This window comes from Pseudorasbora parva, chromosome 9 (genome assembly GCF_024679245.1).
Source record: "Pseudorasbora parva isolate DD20220531a chromosome 9, ASM2467924v1, whole genome shotgun sequence".
Taxonomy (NCBI): domain Eukaryota; kingdom Metazoa; phylum Chordata; class Actinopteri; order Cypriniformes; family Gobionidae; genus Pseudorasbora; species Pseudorasbora parva.
In genome coordinates, this window is record NC_090180.1 from 33,309,145 (window position 1) to 33,330,928 (window position 21,784).

The following is a 21,784-nucleotide window of genomic DNA, read 5'->3' on the forward strand; positions in this document are numbered from 1 at the left end:
AGCCCGTACGGCCCATACAAGGACCTTCCGATCTTTTAAAGGGGGGGTGAAATGCTGTTTCATGCATACTGATCTTTTTACACTGTTAAAGACTTGGAATCCCATACTAAACATAGACAAAGTTTCAAAAGTTAAGTTGGATGTTTGATGGGAGTATTTCTTTGTCAAAAATACTACTTCCGGTTAGTCATAAGTTTCGGCAAGTTTTTTGAGATCATGCGTCCCCTTTGACGTTAATGGGGGCGGAATTTCCTTGTATGGGCCTTACGGACAATTCTACCGGAAGCGCGTGAGAGAGAGCGAGGGAGAGAGCGAAAGCAACAGGCTACGCCCATCAAAGCGCTGGCTTGTAGGATGCTAAACAGGTAACATAACAATGTGCTAAACATAACAATGTCACCAAAAAAGTGCGTTTTTGGTTGCCAGACCAAGACAGTCCTGCACAGATTCCCCAAAACCCCGCGTTAAGGCAACAGTGGATGGAATTTGCTTTTCCGGATCAGCAACTGAGTTGCGCGAATGTTTATATCTGTTCGCTGCATTTCGGTGCCGACTGTTTCATAAACAAGGCCCAGCTTGACACAGGATTTTCCCGATCGCCTAATGCTGAAGGATGGAGCAGTCCCAACGATAAAGGTCCCAACGTTAGAACCGCGGGCGGTGAGTTAGACTGCTTCAAATGTCTATGCTCATCAAGTAGCCCAAACATGATCACGTATAGTTACTATATATATTACTATATATATAAATTGATCAATGGAGCATGCGATGTGTAGTGCGTGTACATTTGTTTAGCTGGCCACTATATGTGTAACTTTATGTTTGTGTATTGTTAAAGCACTCCAAACAACAATACACAAAGAGTGGGGAAATATGTTGAACTAAATAAGCGCGCTTCTTCATTCAAATGCGCTACTATTCCGTGTCTTTCTATGTAAACACTAACTTAACCTGCCGTGCAAAACCAGTCTGCTTACTGTCTACACAAACCACGCGTAAACACACAAACACACGTGCACAACTGCACTTCCCACATGTACACCTTCAAAGACAAAAATACGACGATATAATTCAAGTATAAATATGTAAATAACACAAGTCGCTAAGCATATTATATAGTTAGTGTATAACTTGTACCACATAGAGATGTCCTGCTCTAGTCGTTTTTGCTGCTGCTCCTGTTCAACTGCAGCCTCTGGGTCTGATTCCGGATCATAGATGTATGGCTGTATCTGATTAAAAGCCATATTTTTATTTTGAATAAAGTTTTTTTCCCGCTGTTAGGGATGACGCACTCGACTCAAACACAATAGCAGCGCGCTGCTGCACACGTCATTATTTAGCTCCGCTCACACGACACGCCCCCACCCGCTCGGCTTTTTTCGGAAAGACTCGGAACAGCGCATCTTTCTTATATAATTATAAAAAAAATAAAGACTTTTCGGAGATATGCAGGATGCAATGCTACTCTGTAGGTACTCAAGATTGACATGACACTGACTGAAACTGAGTGTTTCACCCCCCCTTTAACGTCAAGTAGACCCATACTCGAAAAAAACTCTCCGAAACTTGTGAGAAACCGGAAGGAGTATTTTTGACACAGAAATACTCCATCAAACGTCCAACATTAGTTTTTGAAACTTTGACTATGTTTAGGATGGGAATCCAAGTGTTTAACAGTGTAAAAAGCTCAGTATGCATGAAACAGCATTTCACCCCCCCTTTAAGACAGACGTGCAGATCTATAGGCGACTGATAATAGGCAGATGTACTACATTTTCTCCCGACTATATCCATAATAACAACGTCCATTTTAGACACAAACTGTGATTACAATCTCTTGCGCACATTTTTATGCTTTTTAACTCTTTTTATTATAAAAAGCGTCCCACAATTTAACAACAGTAGCTAGACATTATTTTACAACAATCACTGATCGTGCTGATTCTGTCATTACGTTTGAGTTTTTTGAGAAATAACAGCTTATGGGCCTTTCACACCGAACGCGGCAACGGCGCCGCTGCGCTAAGAAATCCATTCATTTCAATGGCTTGCGCCACGCAAGGACGGTTTGTTGCTGCGCCGACAAAAGCGCACGCGCAGCGGAGCGCACCCTTGACGAGCTTGCGCGCATGCCGCGGTCAAAGTTCAAAATATTTTAACTTTTGCCGCTGCGCTCTGTGACGATTACCCGCGCGGCCAATAGAAACGGTACATCGAAAGAAACGAGCACGGAAATCAAAATGGATGAACATCTTGTACTGTGCGTGTCAGTACAATAATGTTATTATAATATAATACACACATATAGGCCTACACACACAAACAATGTGCAAACAAGGCATATACATAATAATCATAATGATATATTGATATATGTCTTATTTATATGCCTTGTTTTCACACTCTGTGTGTGTGTGTGTGTGTATATATATACCTCTTCTTCCTTGCTGCTCTCTCTCTTCTTCTTACTAGAAGGGTTATTGCTATCGCTTAATCGCTCGCTTTTTAGCACGGGACAGATACATATTTGCTGCTGATTGAATGAATAGAAATAGACATATAGAACTCCCGCAAAAAGTTTTGAAAACTCCGCCTACTTTGCGCTGGCCAGTGAAGCGCATCTGAAGGGCTGCGCTGAACCCCGCGGCAAGCGCAGCGCATTCCGCGTTCGGTGTGAAAGGCCCATTAGGCTACTGCTACAAAGGGAATTAAGTTGCGCTAGACATAAAATATTATTATAATCTTTGGAAGCCAAAATCTAAAATAAAATCAGACTATCACAGATCTGAAGTGTAACCAGGCTATGTGTGAATGTTTGGTTCTGTCCTCGGCTGTCGTTTGCATCTCTCTCTCTCTCTCTCTCTCTCTCTCTCTCTCTCTCTCTCTCTCTCTCTCTCTCTCTCTCTCTCTCTCTCTCTCTCTCTCTCTCTCTCTCTCTCTCTCTCTCTCTCTCTCTCTCTCTCTCTCTCTCTCTCTCTCTCTCTCTCTCTCTCTCTCTCTCAAGGTATGATTAAGGGTGCTTTCACACCAGCAGTTTTGGTGTGCACTCCAGTTCGATTGATGTCAGAGTTCAATTGGTTTGGATGATGTGAACGCGATCTTCCGAACTCGGGTGCGCACTTGCGATCCTTTAATCCACTTAAAGAGATGGTCTGGGGTTCGGTTCATGTGAACTCTAGTACGGTTAAAAAATATAAAACTGACGGGAGCAAAGCTGTGCATTTCGCCGCCTTCACGCTGACTGTCGTTACTAAGCAACCGGGTAAACAGCTGCTGCTTTAATGATGCTAACGAACCCCGTTTCTGAACCAAATAATATAATATGAGCACAGTGCAGGGGGGGCAGCAATCAAATGTGAAAGCACCCTAAGATTCTTTTTTCACTCTTTGCTGCCATCTGGTGGCAAAAAAAAACTTGCAAAAGATAGCCAGAGCACACAGAGCCAAAGACAAGATTCAAAATCAAATCATCGCTTCTGGGTTTTAAGGCAGAACATCGGCTCACTATTGGCCGGGCACGACCACATGATCACATGAATGTGTTGTGGTGCTCACGTGAATCGTGTAGGGGAATGGCACGGAAGAGATTGTTGAATAAAATTATTTTTGTTTGTTTTTGCGCACAACAAGTTTTCATGCCGCTTCATAACATTTAAGTTTGAACCACTGGAGTCACATGGACTATTTTAACGATGTCTTTGTAATCTCGTGATTCTGTGTGTGTCTTTCCGCAGGATCTGGCCACGCCCCAGTCTTTCTGCCGTCACACCAGCAGGGTGTGGGAGTTCTACCACTACCGGAGAGAGCTGACCCTGAATGCCCAGCCCAGCACCGCACACATAGCCATCGCTGAGTGCGAGGCGCGCCTCAGCCGCCAGGGCCGCTCGCTGGTGGTGATCACGCAGAACATCGACGAGCTGCACCAGCGTGCCGGGTCCAAGCGCGTGCTGGAGGTCCACGGTCAGAGCACACCACATTTCTCAACATTTTATTAGTCATATTTTATCATAGTAATGGGAGAAACAAAGCATTTGCGCATCCTTCAAACACTGGCCCATTTGCAAAGGTGAAAGTTTCAAGATTTAACACCCACAGAACAATCCTCAATACAACGACAACATGGATTTAATGATAAACGGACACACTGATCTTATATTTTACATGCTGATTGCATTTCATTTTAAAAGTGTATGTTGTGTTTACTTTTTGGGCACAATGATTTCTCTAGAAAAGGGTCATAAACTAGTGATATTTTGTTTTTTCTGCAATATATATTGCAATATAAAAGCTATTTCATCGGATGATTAGAATAGCTGTATTTGAAAAAATAATGAATCATTCTAGAATAATTGGGTGATTTTGTAGGGGAGTGAATCTGCATAAAAATAATAAATTTTAAAAAATAATACATAAAAAATGTATAATGCATAAATGCATAAAAAATAATAAAAGAAGAAAGATACCGTTGAAATAAGCAGTGCTTTGTGTTTTTTAGGTAAATCTAACAGTATTCAGGTACAGATATTTAATAAATAAATGTAAAATAACAGTCTTCACTGTATAAATGAAATATAGCAAATATAATTCATTAGTTGATACAATTTATCCTTGTTAAAGCTTTATTTTATTGTTTGATCACCATTGGTGACACAAACAGCTGCGGGTGCTGAAGGACACAAAAGGCTGCTGTCCTTTTAAAGGGATAGTTCACCCAAAAATGAATTTGCTCACCCTCAAACCATCCTAGGTGTATATAGCCCCGTTTCCACCGCAGGAACTTTACCCAGGAACCAGGAACTTTGGGTGGTACTTCGTGTGTTTAGACCGCAGGAACCAGGGTCTAAATGAAGTTCCGGGTAAATATTTCCCCCTCCAAACGGCCCTGCTCGCGAGGTAGTACTTTTTCAAAGTTCAGGAACTTTCGAGGGCGGGACTTGGGCGCTGAACATGCTGATTGGTTTATATCAAGCAGCATTTTATTTCAACGGGCATTTTTAAAAGTCTTGCGAGGTTCAGTAAATATCTGTCTTGGGCTCTGTCTGATGGCGCGCGCCACGTTCGTCTCAGCCATCTCACGTGCAATGTCCGTAATAGCTGATAATAATATACATTGTCATTTTAAATCTAGCTTTACAAGCTTTCTGAATATGCTGCATTCTGCTGAATCTCCATATTAGTGCTCTTTTCTATCATTGTTAATTTCATCTTTAGTAAACCTATACATAACCAGCAAAAGCAGCACAGCTTGAATCTCTTCCATACTCGTTATTAATTTTTTTTCACCATGTAAACGACCTGACCGATTACTTTTAAGTGTGCGTCCTTACATGACGTGACGGCGCGCGCCGCGCTCATGTTGACAAGAGAGGAAAGTTAATTTTTCTGAGGGGTAAACTTTTTATTTCGTAAGTTATGAAGATAATGTTGGAATAATGACACAGCGTATATTGCCCCAGGCAGTTTTTACTTTAACTGCGCCTGACAGAACTTTTTTTTTTTTCTGAGATGATTATTACACTTTACATCAAATAAATAGCTATAAATAATACTGTATTAGTCCTGGTGGCCGTTAAGAGTTGCTATGGCTACAGTAAACACACTCCAGCTGCTGGAGAAAACAGCGTTGACATTTTTGATGCGGCAGACAAACTGCATGTGACAAAATTGCGATTGCGATTGAAAGTCATCACATGTAAACATCAGATCGGTTTAGATAACGTCTCATGTAAATAGTCCATTTTTCAATCGGATCGGTACACGCAAAAATGATTACTGCAGTAAGACATGTCCTTCACTGACTTGGAGGAGCAGTCGCGCGCAGTCCTACATCACCGGACTAATTTGCCTAATCTTCTCGGAACTTTAGATCGCGGTCGAAACGCAGACAGCTGCAGGTCTGGGGGGAGAAAAGTTCCTGTAAAAAAGTTCCTGGTACAAATTGTTCCGGATAATTTTGGTGGAAACGGGGCTTATGACATTCTTCTTTCAGATGAACACAATTAGAGTTGTATTAAAAATGTTAATTCCAACCAACTTTTTTTAAATCTTCAAAGTATTATAAAGGGAGTGACTTTTGCGTCATTTTTGAAGTTCATAAAAGTGCATCTATATATATCGTTACTAAAGTAAATTATCTAGCTTCCGGCGAATCGCCTTCAGTGTTCAACTTACGGAAAAAGTGTAGCACCTGCACCCAGGGCCGTACCCAGGATTTTCTAAATACCGAGGTCCAAATATGAATTTTGGAGGGTTTGAAAAAAAAACATTTCCCTCCTTTACATATGCATTTTAAGACATAAGAAAATCTAAGAATCAGCTAACTGTAGCTTTAAAACCATGTCAGTGTGCAGTATAAATTATTTTAAGAAGACAACAGATTTTTATAAATGAGAATCTGGTTAAATGTTGCAAAAAAAATTAGACTCCAAATTAGAAAATCAGAAAATCAGTTTTGTTGTTAAATTGAGCCAAAGACGACATAAGTGTGACTCCGTTCTTTAAAAACCTACACTGTAAGAAATGTTTTTTGTTTTTTGTTGGTTTAACTTAAAAAAGTAAGTAACCTGGTTGCCTTAAAATGTTGAGTTTATTGAAATTTAAAATTTGAGTTGATACAATGAAGGAAATTTGTTTAGTAAATAGAGACTCAAAATATTATTGTATCTGAACCACATAAAAAAATTGATAAATCATGAAAATAGCACTATTTGTCATGTTTCACTGCGTCATCAGAAATAAAACACACACAATTACCCAATATGATTACAAAATCTTTTAATAATATTTTAATAAAGGTTGTCGAATCTCAAAAAATGTTCATTGTATTAACTCAAAATTTTAATTTCAATGAACTCAAAATTTTAAGGCAACCAGGTAACTTTTTTCTAAATCATTTTTTACAGTGTAGCTAAAGTAGTTGTGATTTACATTATTTGATCATATAACCTTGATATATTTAATGTTGAATGAGTAAGATCATGTCAAAGATAGAAATCAATGTGAAAATATAACTAATGAGTGAAATCAAAATTTGATGCTCCTAATCTCAATATTAGATTATGAGACTTTAGCCTGGATTTCACTGACAAGAATCACATTATGTGTAGCAATTAGGAATATATTGTAGGCGAATGCTTTTTCTATTCTGAGCACAGTGGGCTACCTGCTCTTTCTGTCTCATCGCCATCATCTTCTCTCTTTCTTTTTTCCCCAGTCTCCTTCTCTTGCCCTGTATCTTTTCTCTTTTCAAAGCTGAGCTTTGTTTGAAGCACTCTTTTCATTTTCGTCTGTATCGGTAAAAACAAAGTTGTAAATGTAAATTTACAATTGTAAAGCTGAAGGCTTCCAAGAAAACCAGGTCAAGAAAACTTTATTTGTTTGCATCCCTGATTATTAAGCGCTCTCGTGGTGTTGTGATGTAAAACATCAGTCGTTGTTCGATGTGCCGGTTGGTGGTTGTGGCATTTGTCCCGCCTCTCCTCCACTGTGATTGGACATTGATGTTCACCCAAAATTGAACTCTGGACGCTCAACACGTAAAAATGGACAAAACTTGCCAGCTGTTGGCGCTATTGAAAAGTGCGGCGCATCCATTGGAAACAATTGAAAACATACGCCAGGCGAGGTGAGAACACCTGTTTGTACACGCCGCCTTAATAGGCTTTTATTTTGCAACTTCTATTATGTACACCTCGGAGAATTACCGAGGTCCGGACCTCAGGGACCTCAATGGTGGGTACGGCCCTGCCTGCACCACTCGCAGTTCAAAATGCTTACAAAATGTAATGAATGTAAATGAATGTCTGACGACATTGCACACCAGTTACGCTCGTCAGACAAAGAGTAAGCGTTTTGAACTATGAAAGGCAATTCACCGGAAGCTAGATAATTTACTTTATAAAGTTTTAAATTTTTCTTATACAAATGCCTTCATTCATTTCAGAAGCCCTTTATTAACCCCCCGGAGCCGTATGGAGCATTTATGACGGACAGATGTACTTTTATGAACTTCAAAAATGACCCAACAGTCACTGCCATTAAAATGCTTGGAAGAGCCAGGACATTTAGAATAAAACTGATTTTGTTAGTCCGAAAGAAGAACATCAAATAAACCTAGGATGCCTTGTGAGTGAGTACATCATGGGTTAATTTTCATTTTGGGGTAAACTTACCCTTTAATATGAATGCACGGACCTAATATAATTGACACGTACCCGTTTCATTTAGTGTTAATACTGCAATTCATGATGTTGGTGTGAAATAAACCATTCTGGGAATTTAGAAATTAAAGTTAAAGCTCCAATCTCCTCCCGAAAATCCTAGCAGAAAATCTGCCTCAGCGACGACTTCCCTCAGAGAAGCTGTCAATTTCATCTTTCAATCATGATGTCACACCCCCATTTTTATAACATCAAATAACTAACTAAAACTAAACTTATTTAAAGAACGAACACTTGAACTAACATTAGTGGGATAAAAACTGCCTAAAATGACAGAAACCATCTTTGTAAGAAACTTATTTGAAGCGTAATTTGATATTTTAGTTTGTCTTGCGTCACATTAGGAAACATGAATAGGGTGTGTTTTTTGAGCTATGCTGGGACGAGCCACTTGGGGGCGATCGAGACGCTTTGTTGGCTTGACTTTTCTGGACTTTTTGCAGCACACTTGTACCTAATGTCCGAGTCGACTTAAAAACACAAGCAAATGATCAACTTTCACTCTCTGATGGTTAAACTTTGCATTTAATCAGTGAATCACAAGCATTCTGAACCAGATTGCAGCTGGCCATATGGAGCATCTTGACATCGCACATCCTGCCATGTGACTATCGCAGATATGCACATTGCTATATCGATGCTAAAACAATATATCATGCAGCCCTAACGTACGACTATGACAGGGGAATATCCAATCTGTCTATATGCACGGCAGGCACAAATGCACATATCCGATTCATTGCAGATTTATAAAGCCCTACAATTTAATAAAATAACACAGATTCTGTAGATTATAAGTCTTTCGCTGCATTTTCGCTTTTCTGAACAGCAGGGGTCACCAGCGTGTGGTGATCCAGCGCCTCCAAACGGTGTGTTTGTTCACTACATTAAAACATTTAGAATTGTGTGATATTCTTGACTTCAAAGTGCTGGAGAAAGTAGTTGAAATTTTAATGGAAATCCTAAAAAAGTGCTTGAATTTGAATTATATTACATTTTGTTTTAGCAAAAGTGTTCTGAAGTCAGCTGCTCATTATGATTCTAAAGTCACAGATCACAGCACGTGCTCGGCGCTCTGCAATGTGCTGGAAAGGTTTCTGATTTTGTAATGTTTGGTACATTGTTCTGACTGATCAGAGTCGTCTCAGACAAGATTTTCAGATAAATCCCTGAATAAATGCAAAATGACTCGTTCTCGTAGTTTCCTGTGAGTTGTGCAGTTATAGTGACTCAATCAGCATAACTGATGTCCTGCAGGAACACAACAAAATGAATTTGGGTTTGGTTTGGATGAATGTCTTGTTTGTGTCTGTAGGTAACCAGTTTCAGACCAGGTGTGTGAGCTGTGGAAATGTGGAGGTTAATCACAAAAGCCCCATCTGTCCATCACTGGAGGGCAAAGGGTAGGTTGCACCCTCAGAACCATGTCAAACAACTCTAAAGAGCAGCTCCGTTAATAGTGATTCTCCCTCAGGTCACCTGACCCGGATGTCCCTGACGCCCTCATACCTGTCAAAGACCTGCCCAGGTATCCCACCGAAACACATACCTGATTTTTACCACAAATCTCTTTTTTTGTCCCAAGTCCATTTTACGTTTTTTAATTGTTAAATTAATCATGCATGTCTTTTTATTACTAAACTTTAATGGAAATCATTAAACATACAATTTGACAATATTAAAAGTTAACAAAAAGTCTTTTATTTTTTAGGGCCCTATAATATTTTATTAAAGTTTTATTTCTCCCAAAATGTAACTTTTTTTTTTATTCCATCTGAATTATTCAGTATTTCATTTGTACGTTTTCTAAGAATTGTACTAATGAAAATGCATCTCTATTTAATTGAAATCATGAATGTTAAACTTTTAATAAATTGTTGTTAATTGTTGTATAACAAAAAAGGGCCCTATGAAATACAATTAAAAAAAATTGTCTTTAAATTAACTTTAAAGGGAGCCTGACGTGGACCTTTGTAGGTCTATACAATTGATGTCTTTCCTGGTTCGGTTGAAACACGCCTCATAATCGCAGCCCAATGGAGCAAACCAGTCAGAGCAACGAAGCGACGCATTGTCAAATGTCAACAGACAGAGCTCAACTAACACTGTGTTGCCAAGTCCGCGCTTTTTCCTGTGGTTGTTTTCTATGTCCAAGGGTTGAAGCGACTATTATGTGATATATAGACCCATAAGTGCTAATTTTAGCAGGCAACCTTGGCAAAATAACACACATTTTACCCCCCAAACACCATTTTTTCCCCCGGAGAACCCCCCGAGAAGCTATTGTTTAGGGCCAGTAGTTGGCAGATTTTGTTGTAAAAACTTGGCAACCCTGTCTGCACACACGCTGAAATAAACGATCTTTGCCGGTGTTGTAAAAAAATAAAAGAATTTATTGATACACAGAGTACTTACCCAACATGATCATCATTTCTGAGAGAAATTGTGAAGGTGAACGCATATACAAACAAGCTCTCCGTTTAGGATTCGAGTAAATATAATCCAAGCACCTTTGATGATGTGCATGATTACGTTTCTGTTGATCATCTGTCCGTCATCGGCTAAAGCTGATGAGTTTATTGGTCCGAACAGTTTCTGTTCGGAGATAATTACTCCTCTATGGAGCAATGCCAGACCGAATTGCCCAACCTAAAAATGTTGTGGGTGGGGCTAAGTTCGGCTGGCATCCAGGCTACTTTAAAGGTGCACTATGTAGTATTTTTGCAGTAAAATATCCATAAACCACTAGGCCACTGTTATATATTTTGTTCAGTTGAGTTCTTACAATATCCCAAATGTTTCCAACTATTTGTAAATTGTGAGAAAATTGCAGTTTTAACCAAGGAGCCAGGATATCTGAGGGAGTCGCCTGTCAATTGTCATATCTGCGTTACCCTCAGTTTCTCGGTTTTATTTTGGCATAACTAGTGATGGGAAGTTCGTTTCTTTTCTGCAAACCGGTTCTTTTGGACAGTTCGTTTCAATGATCCGGTTAAAAAAAACGGATCACCGGTTCTTTTACGTCTTTACGTAATGACGTCATTCCTATCATCCCAGCGGATGAAAATACATTCAAACACATCCATATAAAATATTTGTAATCACAACTTAGTATAGTAATAATTATTATTGACATCATCATCTTGGATATTTTTTTTCATTTCTGTTTTACAACAGCACTCAATACAGTCACTGTCGTGCAAACACTGATGTTTCACACAGATTAAATAAACTTACATTGACATAACATACTTACACAAATCCTCAGTTCACCCGTGCTCATGTATTATCAGCATCAGCTGTCCCAGTCCGAGAGAAACAGTTCGGTTACGACGCTCTCACGCATGCTCAGTATCTCAGCTCACCGGTTCTCAGAGTCGAACATTTTCGAAAGATCGAACGTCTCCGATAGAAACGGTTCTCGATTCTCTACTGGTGATCAGAAAGATCGACCCGCAACCCTGTCCTGACTCGAGAACCGCTGTATCAGTGTGTGTGTGTGCTGAGCTGAGAACTGTTGCAAGCTGAATATGTAGTCTGATATCAAACCTACTGTTTTGATTACATTTTATTATGTGTATCGACTTAGAAATTAAATAAGAAAAAAAGCTGTTTCTGAAAATATCATGCATTATTGATAAAACAAATAAATGTTTAATTTGATCGTTTTACAATCCATTGTTTCCAAACTTTAAAATAATACAGTGATAAGACAGCTTTGTTATGATGTTTCCAAATGTGATTAGTTTTATACACTTAAAACTTGGATTTCGTTCCTCTGAACAAATAAAACGCATTCGCAGCTCATCGGTTCTCAGTATCGAACGTGTCCGACAGAAACGGTTTTCGATCTGAAGATCCGAGAACCGCTACGTTAAGTTACACGCGCATGCTCAGTATCAGTTGCTTGTGAGTTCATCAGATCTCTCAGCAAAACGTGTCTCACTTCAGCTAACGATTGGAGTTACAGTCTTGTTCAAAATAATAGCAGTACAATGTGACTAACCAGAATAATCAAGGTTTTTAGTATATTTTTTTATTGCTACGTGGCAAACAAGTTACCAGTAGGTTCAGTAGATTCTCAGAAAACAAATGAGACTCAGCATTCATGATATGCACGCTCTTAAGGCTGTGCAATTGGGCAATTAGTTGAATTAGTTGAAAGGGGTGTGTTCAAAAAAATAGCAGTGTGGCATTCAATCACTGAGGTCATCAATTTTGTGAAGAAACAGGTGTGAATCAGGTGGCCCCTATTTAAGGATGAAGCCAACACTTGTTGAACATGCATTTGAAAGCTGAGGAAAATGGGTCGTTCAAGACATTGTTCAGAAGAACAGCGTACTTTGATTAAAAAGTTGATTAGAGAGGGGAAAACCTATAAAGAGGTGCAAAAAATGATAGGCTGTTCAGCTAAAATGATCTCCAATGCCTTAAAATGGAGAGCAAACCAGAGAGACGTGGAAGAAAACGGAAGACAACCATCAAAATGGATAGAAGAATAACCAGAATGACAAAGGCTCAGCCAATGATCACCTCCAGGATGATCAAAGACAGTCTGGAGTTACCTGTAAGTACTGTGACAGTTAGAAGACGTCTGTGTGAAGCTAATCTATTTTCAAGAATCCCCCGCAAAGTCCCTCTGTTAAAAAAAAGGCATGTGCAGAAGAGGTTACAATTTGCCAAAGAACACATCAACTGGCCTAAAGAGAAATGGAGGAACATTTTGTGGACTGATGAGAGTAAAATTGTTCTTTTTGGGTCCAAGGGCCACAGGCAGTTTGTGAGACTACCCCCAAACTCTGAATTCAAGCCACAGTACACAGTGAAGACAGTGAAGCATGGAGGTGCAAGCATCATGATATGGGCATGTTTCTCCTACTATGGTGTTGGGCCTATTTATCGCATACCAGGGATCATGGATCAGTTTGCATATGTTAAAATACTTAAAGAGGTCATGTTGCCCTATGCTGAAGAGGACATGCCCTTGAAACGGTTGTTTCAACAAGACAATGACCCAAAACACACTAGTAAACGGGCAAAGTCTTGGTTCCAAACCAACAAAATTAATGTTATTGAGTGGCCAGCCCAATCTCCAGACCTTAATCCAATTGAGAACTTGTGGGGTGATATCAAAAATGCTGTTTCTGAAGCAAAACCAAGAAATGTGAATGAATTGTGGAATGTTGTTAAAGAATCATGGAGTGGAATAACAGCTGAGAGGTGCCACAAGTTGGTTGACTCCATGCCACACAGATGTCAAGCAGTTTTAAAAAACTGTGGTCATACAACTAAATATTAGTTTAGTGATTCACAGGATTGCTAAATCCCAGAAGAAAAAAAATGTTTGTACAAAATAGTTTTGAGTTTGCACAGTCAAAGGTAGACACTGCTATTTTTTTGAACACACCCCTTTCAACTAATTGCCCAATTGCACAGCCTTAAGAGCGTGCATATCATGAATGCTGGGTCTCATTTGTTTTCTGACAATCTACTGAACCTACTGGTAACTTGTTTGCCACGTAGCAATAAAAAATATACTAAAAACCTTGATTATTCTGGTTAGTCACATTGTACTGCTATTATTTTGAACAAGACTGTACAACATCTACTTCAAGATATTAGTTTATTTCTAGTCAGAGGGACTGTCACTCATGTCAGAAAGTTAATAACTATAGTAACTTGTGGGATCAGCCCTGATTTGAGATGCGAACCGTTTTGAACGATTCAGTTCGATTTGGTGAACTGGTTCGACCGGTTCACTATAAAGATCCGGTTAAAAAGAACGATTTGTTCGCGAACCGGACATCACTAGCAGAAACGCAGTGTGCAACAAGTGTCACAGCAGCTGCTGACCGAATGCACAGAGTAACGTCATAACATCCTTTTAAACACACTTAAATGTATCTAATATGATAAAACGGAGCTAAGTTCTCAAGTACTCATGACCGGAAAAGCGAAAATAGCGCCGGTGACTGTGCTGGTGCTCGCAAGCAGTGTGTTGTGTAACAATCGCTCCAGCGGCCTTGCTCAACTCGACAACACTCGGTCCTGCTCTGCTTCATACTACAGTAACGTTAATAATCACATTCATGAACATGATTTCTATCTAACATGAGTCCTATCCCGATTTATTTCCACCGGCTGTGAGGTGAAGACCACATGCTGCACTCAAACTTGGCATCATCAAACTATGATTGTTTGAAATAGGCCCCCTCTAGCAGACGGAAAAGTTACACAGTGCAGCTTTAAATGGAAATTAAACTACATTGTGTGTTTACATTTTTCTGGACTTATGATATAATACCAATTTATTATCAAAAATGGTGGTAATCAAATGAAGGCATAAACATTTAACAATTTAGTGAACTTTTAAAAATGTAATCGAATGAAAATATACTGTACATTTTTTATAATTCTTTTGGCAAACTAAAAGCTGCGACAGGATTACAGTTAAAATTAAAACATGATTGTAATGAGGTATGTAGATATGGGAAGAAGGACACGGGAACCGGCGAACGTTGAACAAACTTTAATCTAAAGGAAACAATCTAAAAGTAACGCAAGCAACCCATAACGGACGGCTGCCGCACACACATAATAAAACATAAACATAACGTAAAATCCAGGCCTGGTCCTCTCCCGTCCTTTACTATCATTGCTCCTCCTTTTATGTATCCAAGCTCCTCTGTGAAACACAAGACCAGTGCGGCGCAGCTGATACTCATCATCACTCACACCGCCGGCCTCGCCCCATTCTCACAGTCCCTCTCTGACTCGCTGCTTGCTACAATGATTATTCCTTTACATTGTAATATTTTGCCATTATTATTATTATTATACTGAGAGGTACATTCTACCAATAGTAATATCTGTCCCAATTTCTACAAGTGAAGAAATAGAGTTTGTGTAGTAGTCCAAACTGACAGACTTTACCCAGCAGTCTTTCATATGGCCATTTGATTAACATGTGGCCAAAACTTTCCTTGAATGTTTTGCGCTAATGTGAGGTGTTTCTGCCGCAGGTGTCACGAGAAGGGCTGTGACGGTCTGCTGCGGCCTCACGTCATCTGGTTCGGAGAGACTCTGGACTCGCACATCCTCACTAAAGTGGAGAAGGAGCTGGAGACGTGCGACTTATGTCTGGTGGTCAGTTTTCAGATCACTTCGGAACGAGCTGAACGCGGATTGTAGAGTCTGAAGTCTCGTTTGCTCTGTGCTCCGTCTCTCAGGTCGGCACGTCCTCTGTGGTGTATCCGGCAGCCGTGTTTGGCCCGCAGGTTGCGTCCCGAGGCGTTCCAGTGGCCGAATTCAACACTAAGATGACACCAAACACAGCACGCTTCAGGTCAGTTCATGAAGTGGACAAGACCCCCCACAATTACACTTGAACAGAGCAAACATGTACAAGGCTTGAAATTGCATCCATTGTGATTTTTATTTCATTTATTGTAAGTGGCGTTCGATGGTGGAAAATAATGTCCGTACTGTAATGTTACTGACTGTAACAAGGTGGCGCTGTCGAGGCTCACGCTGCCTCTCGAGGAGAATTCAAGCACCACACACAAAGATTAAAAATGTGACGTTGATTTCATACAACAGTTCAATAAACAGTTAAAGTCAAGTCACCTACATTTTAAAGGGTCATGAAACCCTTAAGAGATTTTAATAGAGTTATGAGTGTTGAGCATCATAGAAGTCAATAATACCATCCATTAGTTTTTGTTGCTCTTTATTTAACTTTCGGGTTTAAATTAATCTTCGTATCAACGTCACAGAACGTTTTATCGTACTATAGTATGGCGATGACTCTGTATCTCATAGTTATTCATGAGGAGGCATGTGCCGATTTTCGATAATGCGATATGTAAGGGATAATGTACACCCAGCCGGTTGTTATCGCAGAATAAACCCTGACAGAGTGATCAGGACCCCGATGCGAAGCGGAGAAAAACCAGGTTGGAACCAGGTTGGAAAAACAGTTCCAACCTGCTTTAAGCCTTTATCTATTGCTGAAGATTTGCCATATGCTAAATGTTGAAAATGAATGCTGAAAGGGTTAGTTCACCCAAAAATGAAACCAAGCCTATGATTTACTCACCCTCAAGTTATCATAGGTGTATGACATTCTTCTTTCAGACAAATACAATCGGAGTTATATTTAAAAAGTCCAGGCTAACGTTAATCCAAGCAGTAGTTGTAGTTGTGTTTAAAGTCCATAAAAAATGCAGCTGTGCGTCAATTGCCTGGATGCCAGCCGAACTTGGCCCCGCCCACAACATTTTTAGGTCGGGCAATTCGGTCTGGCCTTGCTCCATAGAGGAGTAATTATCCCCGAACAGAGACTGTTTGGACCAATGAAATCATCAGGGCGGGATTTAGACGATGATGGACAGATGATGACGAACAGTAACGTAATCATGCACGTCATCAAAGGGGCTTGGATTATATTTTTTCGAATCCTAAACGGAGAGCTTGTTTGTATATGCATTCACCCTCACAATTTCTCTCAGAAATGATGATCATGTTGGGTAAGTACTCTGTGTATCATTAAAGTATTTTATTTTTTTACAACACTGGCAAAGATCGTGTATTCCAGCCTGATTTCAGCGTGCATGCAGACAGGGTTGCCAAGTTTTTACAACAAAACCCGCCAACTGCTAGCCCTAAACAATAGCTTCTCGGGGGGTTCTCCGGGGGAAAAATGGCATTTGGGGGGTAAAATGTGTGTTATTTTGGCAAGGTTGCCTGCTAAAATTCGCACTCGTGGGTCTATATATCACATAATAGGCGCTTCAACCCGCGGACATAGAAAACAACCCGCGGGGGAAAAAAACGCGGACTTGGCAACACAGTGGAGTTTAACTCTGTCTGCTGACATTTGACAATGCGTCGCTTCGTTGCTCTGATTGGTTGTAGGTCTATCCAATTGATGTCTTTCCTGGTGAGGCGGGTTGAAACACGCCCCATAATCACAGCCCAATGGAGCAGTTTCAGACTCATATTCTGACTAGAATTGAGTATGACCACGTCAGGCTAGTCCGTCAAATAACGTGCTCCACACGGCTCCGGTAGGTTAATAGAGCCTTCTGATTCGAATCGATGCCTTTGTGTATATTATGATTTTTAATAAATATTAAAAATATTATTTTATTACATTAAATATAATGTTATCTGGAAATAACATACCGCTGGGATGCGCGATTAACCAATCAGAATCAAGTATTTCACAGAGCCGTGTAATAAATCACGATAATGAATATTCATGATATTGTTATCGTGGGCACTTCAAAATATCGTAAATAATTATTTATTAACAATTATTAAATTTTTTATAATGCACTCAAGAATACTTTGCCCATCAACCGTATAAATGCACAACACCGCTATTCTGCCAAAGGGACACGCGCTCAGATGTAAACAAGCCCAACGTGCGTTTGCACCAAGCAGCAACCTCCCGCGATCTCTCTTGAAGCCAATACGGAAGTAATGTAAACTGCAATTCCTTAACTGGCCACTAGAGGCAGGCTCCAGAAGGGAGCAGAATCTCATTGAGCCCCATGTTAAAATTCTCAACTTTACAGCAGAAAAAAACATGTTTACAGCCTGGTACAAATTGTGGTTTTTGCCTATATGGCTAATTCTAACTGTGAGGGGGGTGAATTTTTTATAACTCATTCGTTTACGTTATATAAAGCCTTAAAGTTCTGCATAATTAAGGGGCGTGGTTACAAGTAGATAGCCATTTATCTGCCGTCTATAGTCATTGCGTTACCTCAGCTCCGCGCACATCCCACCTTTTTGCCCATTTTCTGTTATCCGGGAGTGACACACGATGACTCGTTCACAAGATGGAAACGCCCAGCTCGTCCCTACTTTAAGCTTCAGAACAGCTTATTGGAATCCTATGGGTGACGTCAGGGACACGACGTCCATATTTTTTTACAGTCTATGGTTTGCACATGATTGAACGGGTGAAGGAGACGCACTGAATGAAGTGCCGCTCAGTGACAGCAGAGGGCGCTGATGGAACGGCAGAATGCAGCGTTTACCCCGGAAACCCCGCAAACAAAAGCAACAGCGCTAGTGAAGAAGTTTTTAAAACAGCCATTCGTTTTTGTAATCTCAATGTTGTTCATCACAGGCTCAGCACCAAATACTTAATACTTAAAGACTTAATAGGCTATTTATTTTCAAACTTAAACATTATGTTTTAATCTGGACAACAACATGCCCTAATGATTAGAATTTTTTGGATTATTTGTCCAAAAGACATATGACTTCATTAGTTAACATGTTAATTCATTATTACCAAACTGACAATGAAAAATACTTATAAAGAATTAATTATTCTAAGTAATGTTAATTTTTTAGCTACTGTTTAATAACAAAATAACTTTTTTAATGGACCTAAAATAAAACTAACAATGATCAGTATTTCTTAACCAACATTACCAAAAACATTATACTTTCTGTTACAAATGAAGCTATTGCTCAGTCTTAGTTAATGCATTAAATAATGAGACCTTATATTAATTTTTTACCTGTTGTTCTTTATAGCCTAATTCTTTTGCACTTTAATCTGTTTAATCTGTTTGAAAATTGTACATTTACAGCTATGGAAAAAATTAAGAGACCACTTAACATTGATTTCTCTAAATTTTTTCCAGAGCTGTATATATTTTTGGTGCATTGTATTATTGTATTTAAACATTCAGTTATTTTTGTCAATACAAAAATAGTTCTTAAAGCTATGATAACACTTTTTTTGCAACTTATTTTCAATATCGTGATATCGTATTCTTAGATTTCATGTGTCACACAGTGGTGCGGCCGCCATTTGTAGGACTGAATTGCAACATGCGTCTATCTGCTGTGCTGTGGGCTGTGACAACAGCAAATAAAATAAACATGGATTAACATTTTACAATATCCACAAAAACCCTGAGCGTCGTCAGAAATACTTCGCTCTTTTTCTGCTAACTTTTAACAATCATTTATAATAATAAAGTACTAAAATGAGACCACAAAGACATCGTCGGCAGTATTCACGGCAAAGAATATTTCGTTATGTAGGCTACTGACAGGTGCAATATTTAAACATTTAAAACAATATCAAATACAAGTGAACAGATCAGCCAAGTGAGAACAGAATTAAGTTTCACTTTTGTTCTGTGATTAACTTTAGTGAAGTTTTATTAACTAATTTCGGGAGGAGCACTAACAGATAATTAAACAACGGAGCCGTCAGCTAATCAAACCTAATTAACAAGGGGAGCACGTCAGATAATTAAACCTAATTAAACACAGGTGGAGCATGGTAAGCTAATCAATCTGATCAACGATAGGAGGTGTACTTATACTACAGATTTACCTCCTCTCGTTGACCATTTTTATTTTGGCATCCCTCCACCACATCTCCTCACTTCAATTTAATAAACCCTCATTACATGCCATCACAATGCATAAAACATTACAGTCTAGTTATAGAGTATCTTTACCACGGGGGGGGGGATACTCTGGGTCCGGGCAAAAATCCGAGCCCGGAGCCCTCCCCTGGACAGCACGCCAAATACGCATAATCTTTACTCTATTTAATTTGATGTAAGTGGGAACTCGTGAAATGACAGACTGAAGGAGCTCGTGCAATCATTAAGACCAAATGCACAATGTTGAATCCAATAGACATGCATCCGATTTCACAGCTTACATTCGGTAGTCGGTATACATAGCCGACTGTGTTTACTATTATATTTTTGGCATACCTTTATAATTATTTTACTCGTTCAAGTGCAAGCCATGCTTCCTGTGTTTGCGCTATTGATGAAGTGCCATATGCCGCGCAGTAAACAGTAAATCTAATCACCATACAGGCAAAACGTTTTTTCTTCAAGAATGAAAGAAGTGGCATCGATGTGTTGCTGTAAAACTGCAACAGCAAAAAAGCGCAAATAGGCTACTTAACCTTCCATAAACACAGACTTTACACAGAAAGAAAAATAGCTACTTACTCCAACCTAGGGTGAAGTTATTAACAATGTTTAAACACAAATTTTGTTGATTAATCATATGTTTGGCAACGTTATTCTCTATGGTTAATATTCAACAATTATAGTAGGGTACATGAAAAATGTGCCGTGCGACCGCACGTCAATACTTGCTGCTTTCAATAGGATGTGAGTGAAATGGAAATAGCGATCTAAATTTTGGGGTGGCACCCAGGGTGGCCTGTCAAATGTCAAGGTGTCCAGTGCCACCCGCACCCCTCTGGCTCCGCCACTGGGTGTCAGCAGTTCGTTTGGCAGTAAATAAGGATCTAATCCTAAAGACAAGTATCTATTTTCTTTAAGTATCTATACCGTTGACGTTAAGTATCTATACCGTTGACGTATTGACGTTTCGTCAGTGGTGAGATGTGCTATTTTGGCGTGTGAAATCTTTCCGATCATAGATATAGCCTACATAATAATGTAATCATGTAATTATTGTCTGCGGTCTGCAAGACAGAGGCGTAACCGGCTATGCTACGCAAAGGTCCTAAAGATGGAGGCCGCGGCAAAAAAGTCACGTGACTGAAACCCATGAATACCGTGATAAAAGCTTTGCAATTAATCGCAACATGAAAAATTGATATCGGCACATGCCTATTCATGAGTCTGCGTGTCCTTATCCAATGAAAAGACGACTTGCTTAATTATTCAAGAGTCTGCGTGTCCTTATCCTGTGAGAAGACAACTCGCTTAACACAGCAGCATGCGTTGATTGACAGGCGCTTCAAAAAATGAGATCGCAATCAGTGAGATATGCATTAATGGATCAAAAACAAGTTTTTTTTTTGTTTGTTTTTTTGTAAGAGTTTCTGCATCACATAACTTCTCTTCAGTTGATCCTGAGTATTCGAAACAAACGCGATTCATTCACACTGTGAGTGTAACCGCTCTTTACGGCCCATTAACCAATCAAACGGCTCATAAAACGCTTCAAAATAAGCATCAACAGTTATCAATGATGCAACAGCAGCGTGTTCATATTTATATTCTCTGTGCAGAGATCATGCGGAGGGTTGTTCATTTATTTTGCAATTACTTGATGTATTTGTGTTATTGATGCTTTTTCTCCACTAATCCCCCTCCACTCTGCAGCTTAACCATTCCCAGTTTTACAGCATTTTTCAAAACTGTTGCAAGAACTGACAGCTGCTGAAACAGGGTTTTATGACCCTTTAAATGCAATATTGATTGTTTGTTTGTTTTCGGTTTCAGCTGTGAAAATAGTTCTAAACAAAGATCACAGCAGAACCACAGCGCATCTCACAGCAACACTGTTCCATTACCGAATGATTTAGCATTTTGAACAAATCGTTTGAGTCAAGATTCAATGACCTTTTTCATAAACAACTGCCTCATTCTTGAACAAATCGTTTGAATTAATAACTCAATTACTCTCTCATTACAACGGTCACCTGCCCTGGCCTACTGGCAGTTTAGTTTCATGTTTAAAAGAATAACTCTTTCCAAAATGTCTTATTTGTATATTCAAAATATGCTCATAAAATGCAATTGCAA

At 39.4% G+C, this 21,784-nt stretch overlaps 1 protein-coding gene across 4 annotated transcripts in view; it reads left to right on the forward strand.

Annotated features, from left to right (window-relative positions):
* Positions 1–21,784, forward strand: part of LOC137088924 (NAD-dependent protein deacylase sirtuin-5, mitochondrial) — a 29,223-nt gene that overhangs the window by 3,332 nt on the left and 4,107 nt on the right. For all 4 annotated transcript variants that reach the window (XM_067452305.1, XM_067452308.1, XM_067452307.1 and 1 more), the window contains exons 4-8: positions 3,738–3,963; positions 9,538–9,625; positions 9,697–9,750; positions 15,245–15,368; positions 15,452–15,567. In XM_067452305.1, the coding sequence (XP_067308406.1) occupies positions 3,738–3,963; positions 9,538–9,625; positions 9,697–9,750; positions 15,245–15,368; positions 15,452–15,567 (608 nt within the window). The remainder of the gene's footprint in view (positions 1–3,737; positions 3,964–9,537; positions 9,626–9,696; positions 9,751–15,244; positions 15,369–15,451; positions 15,568–21,784) is intronic.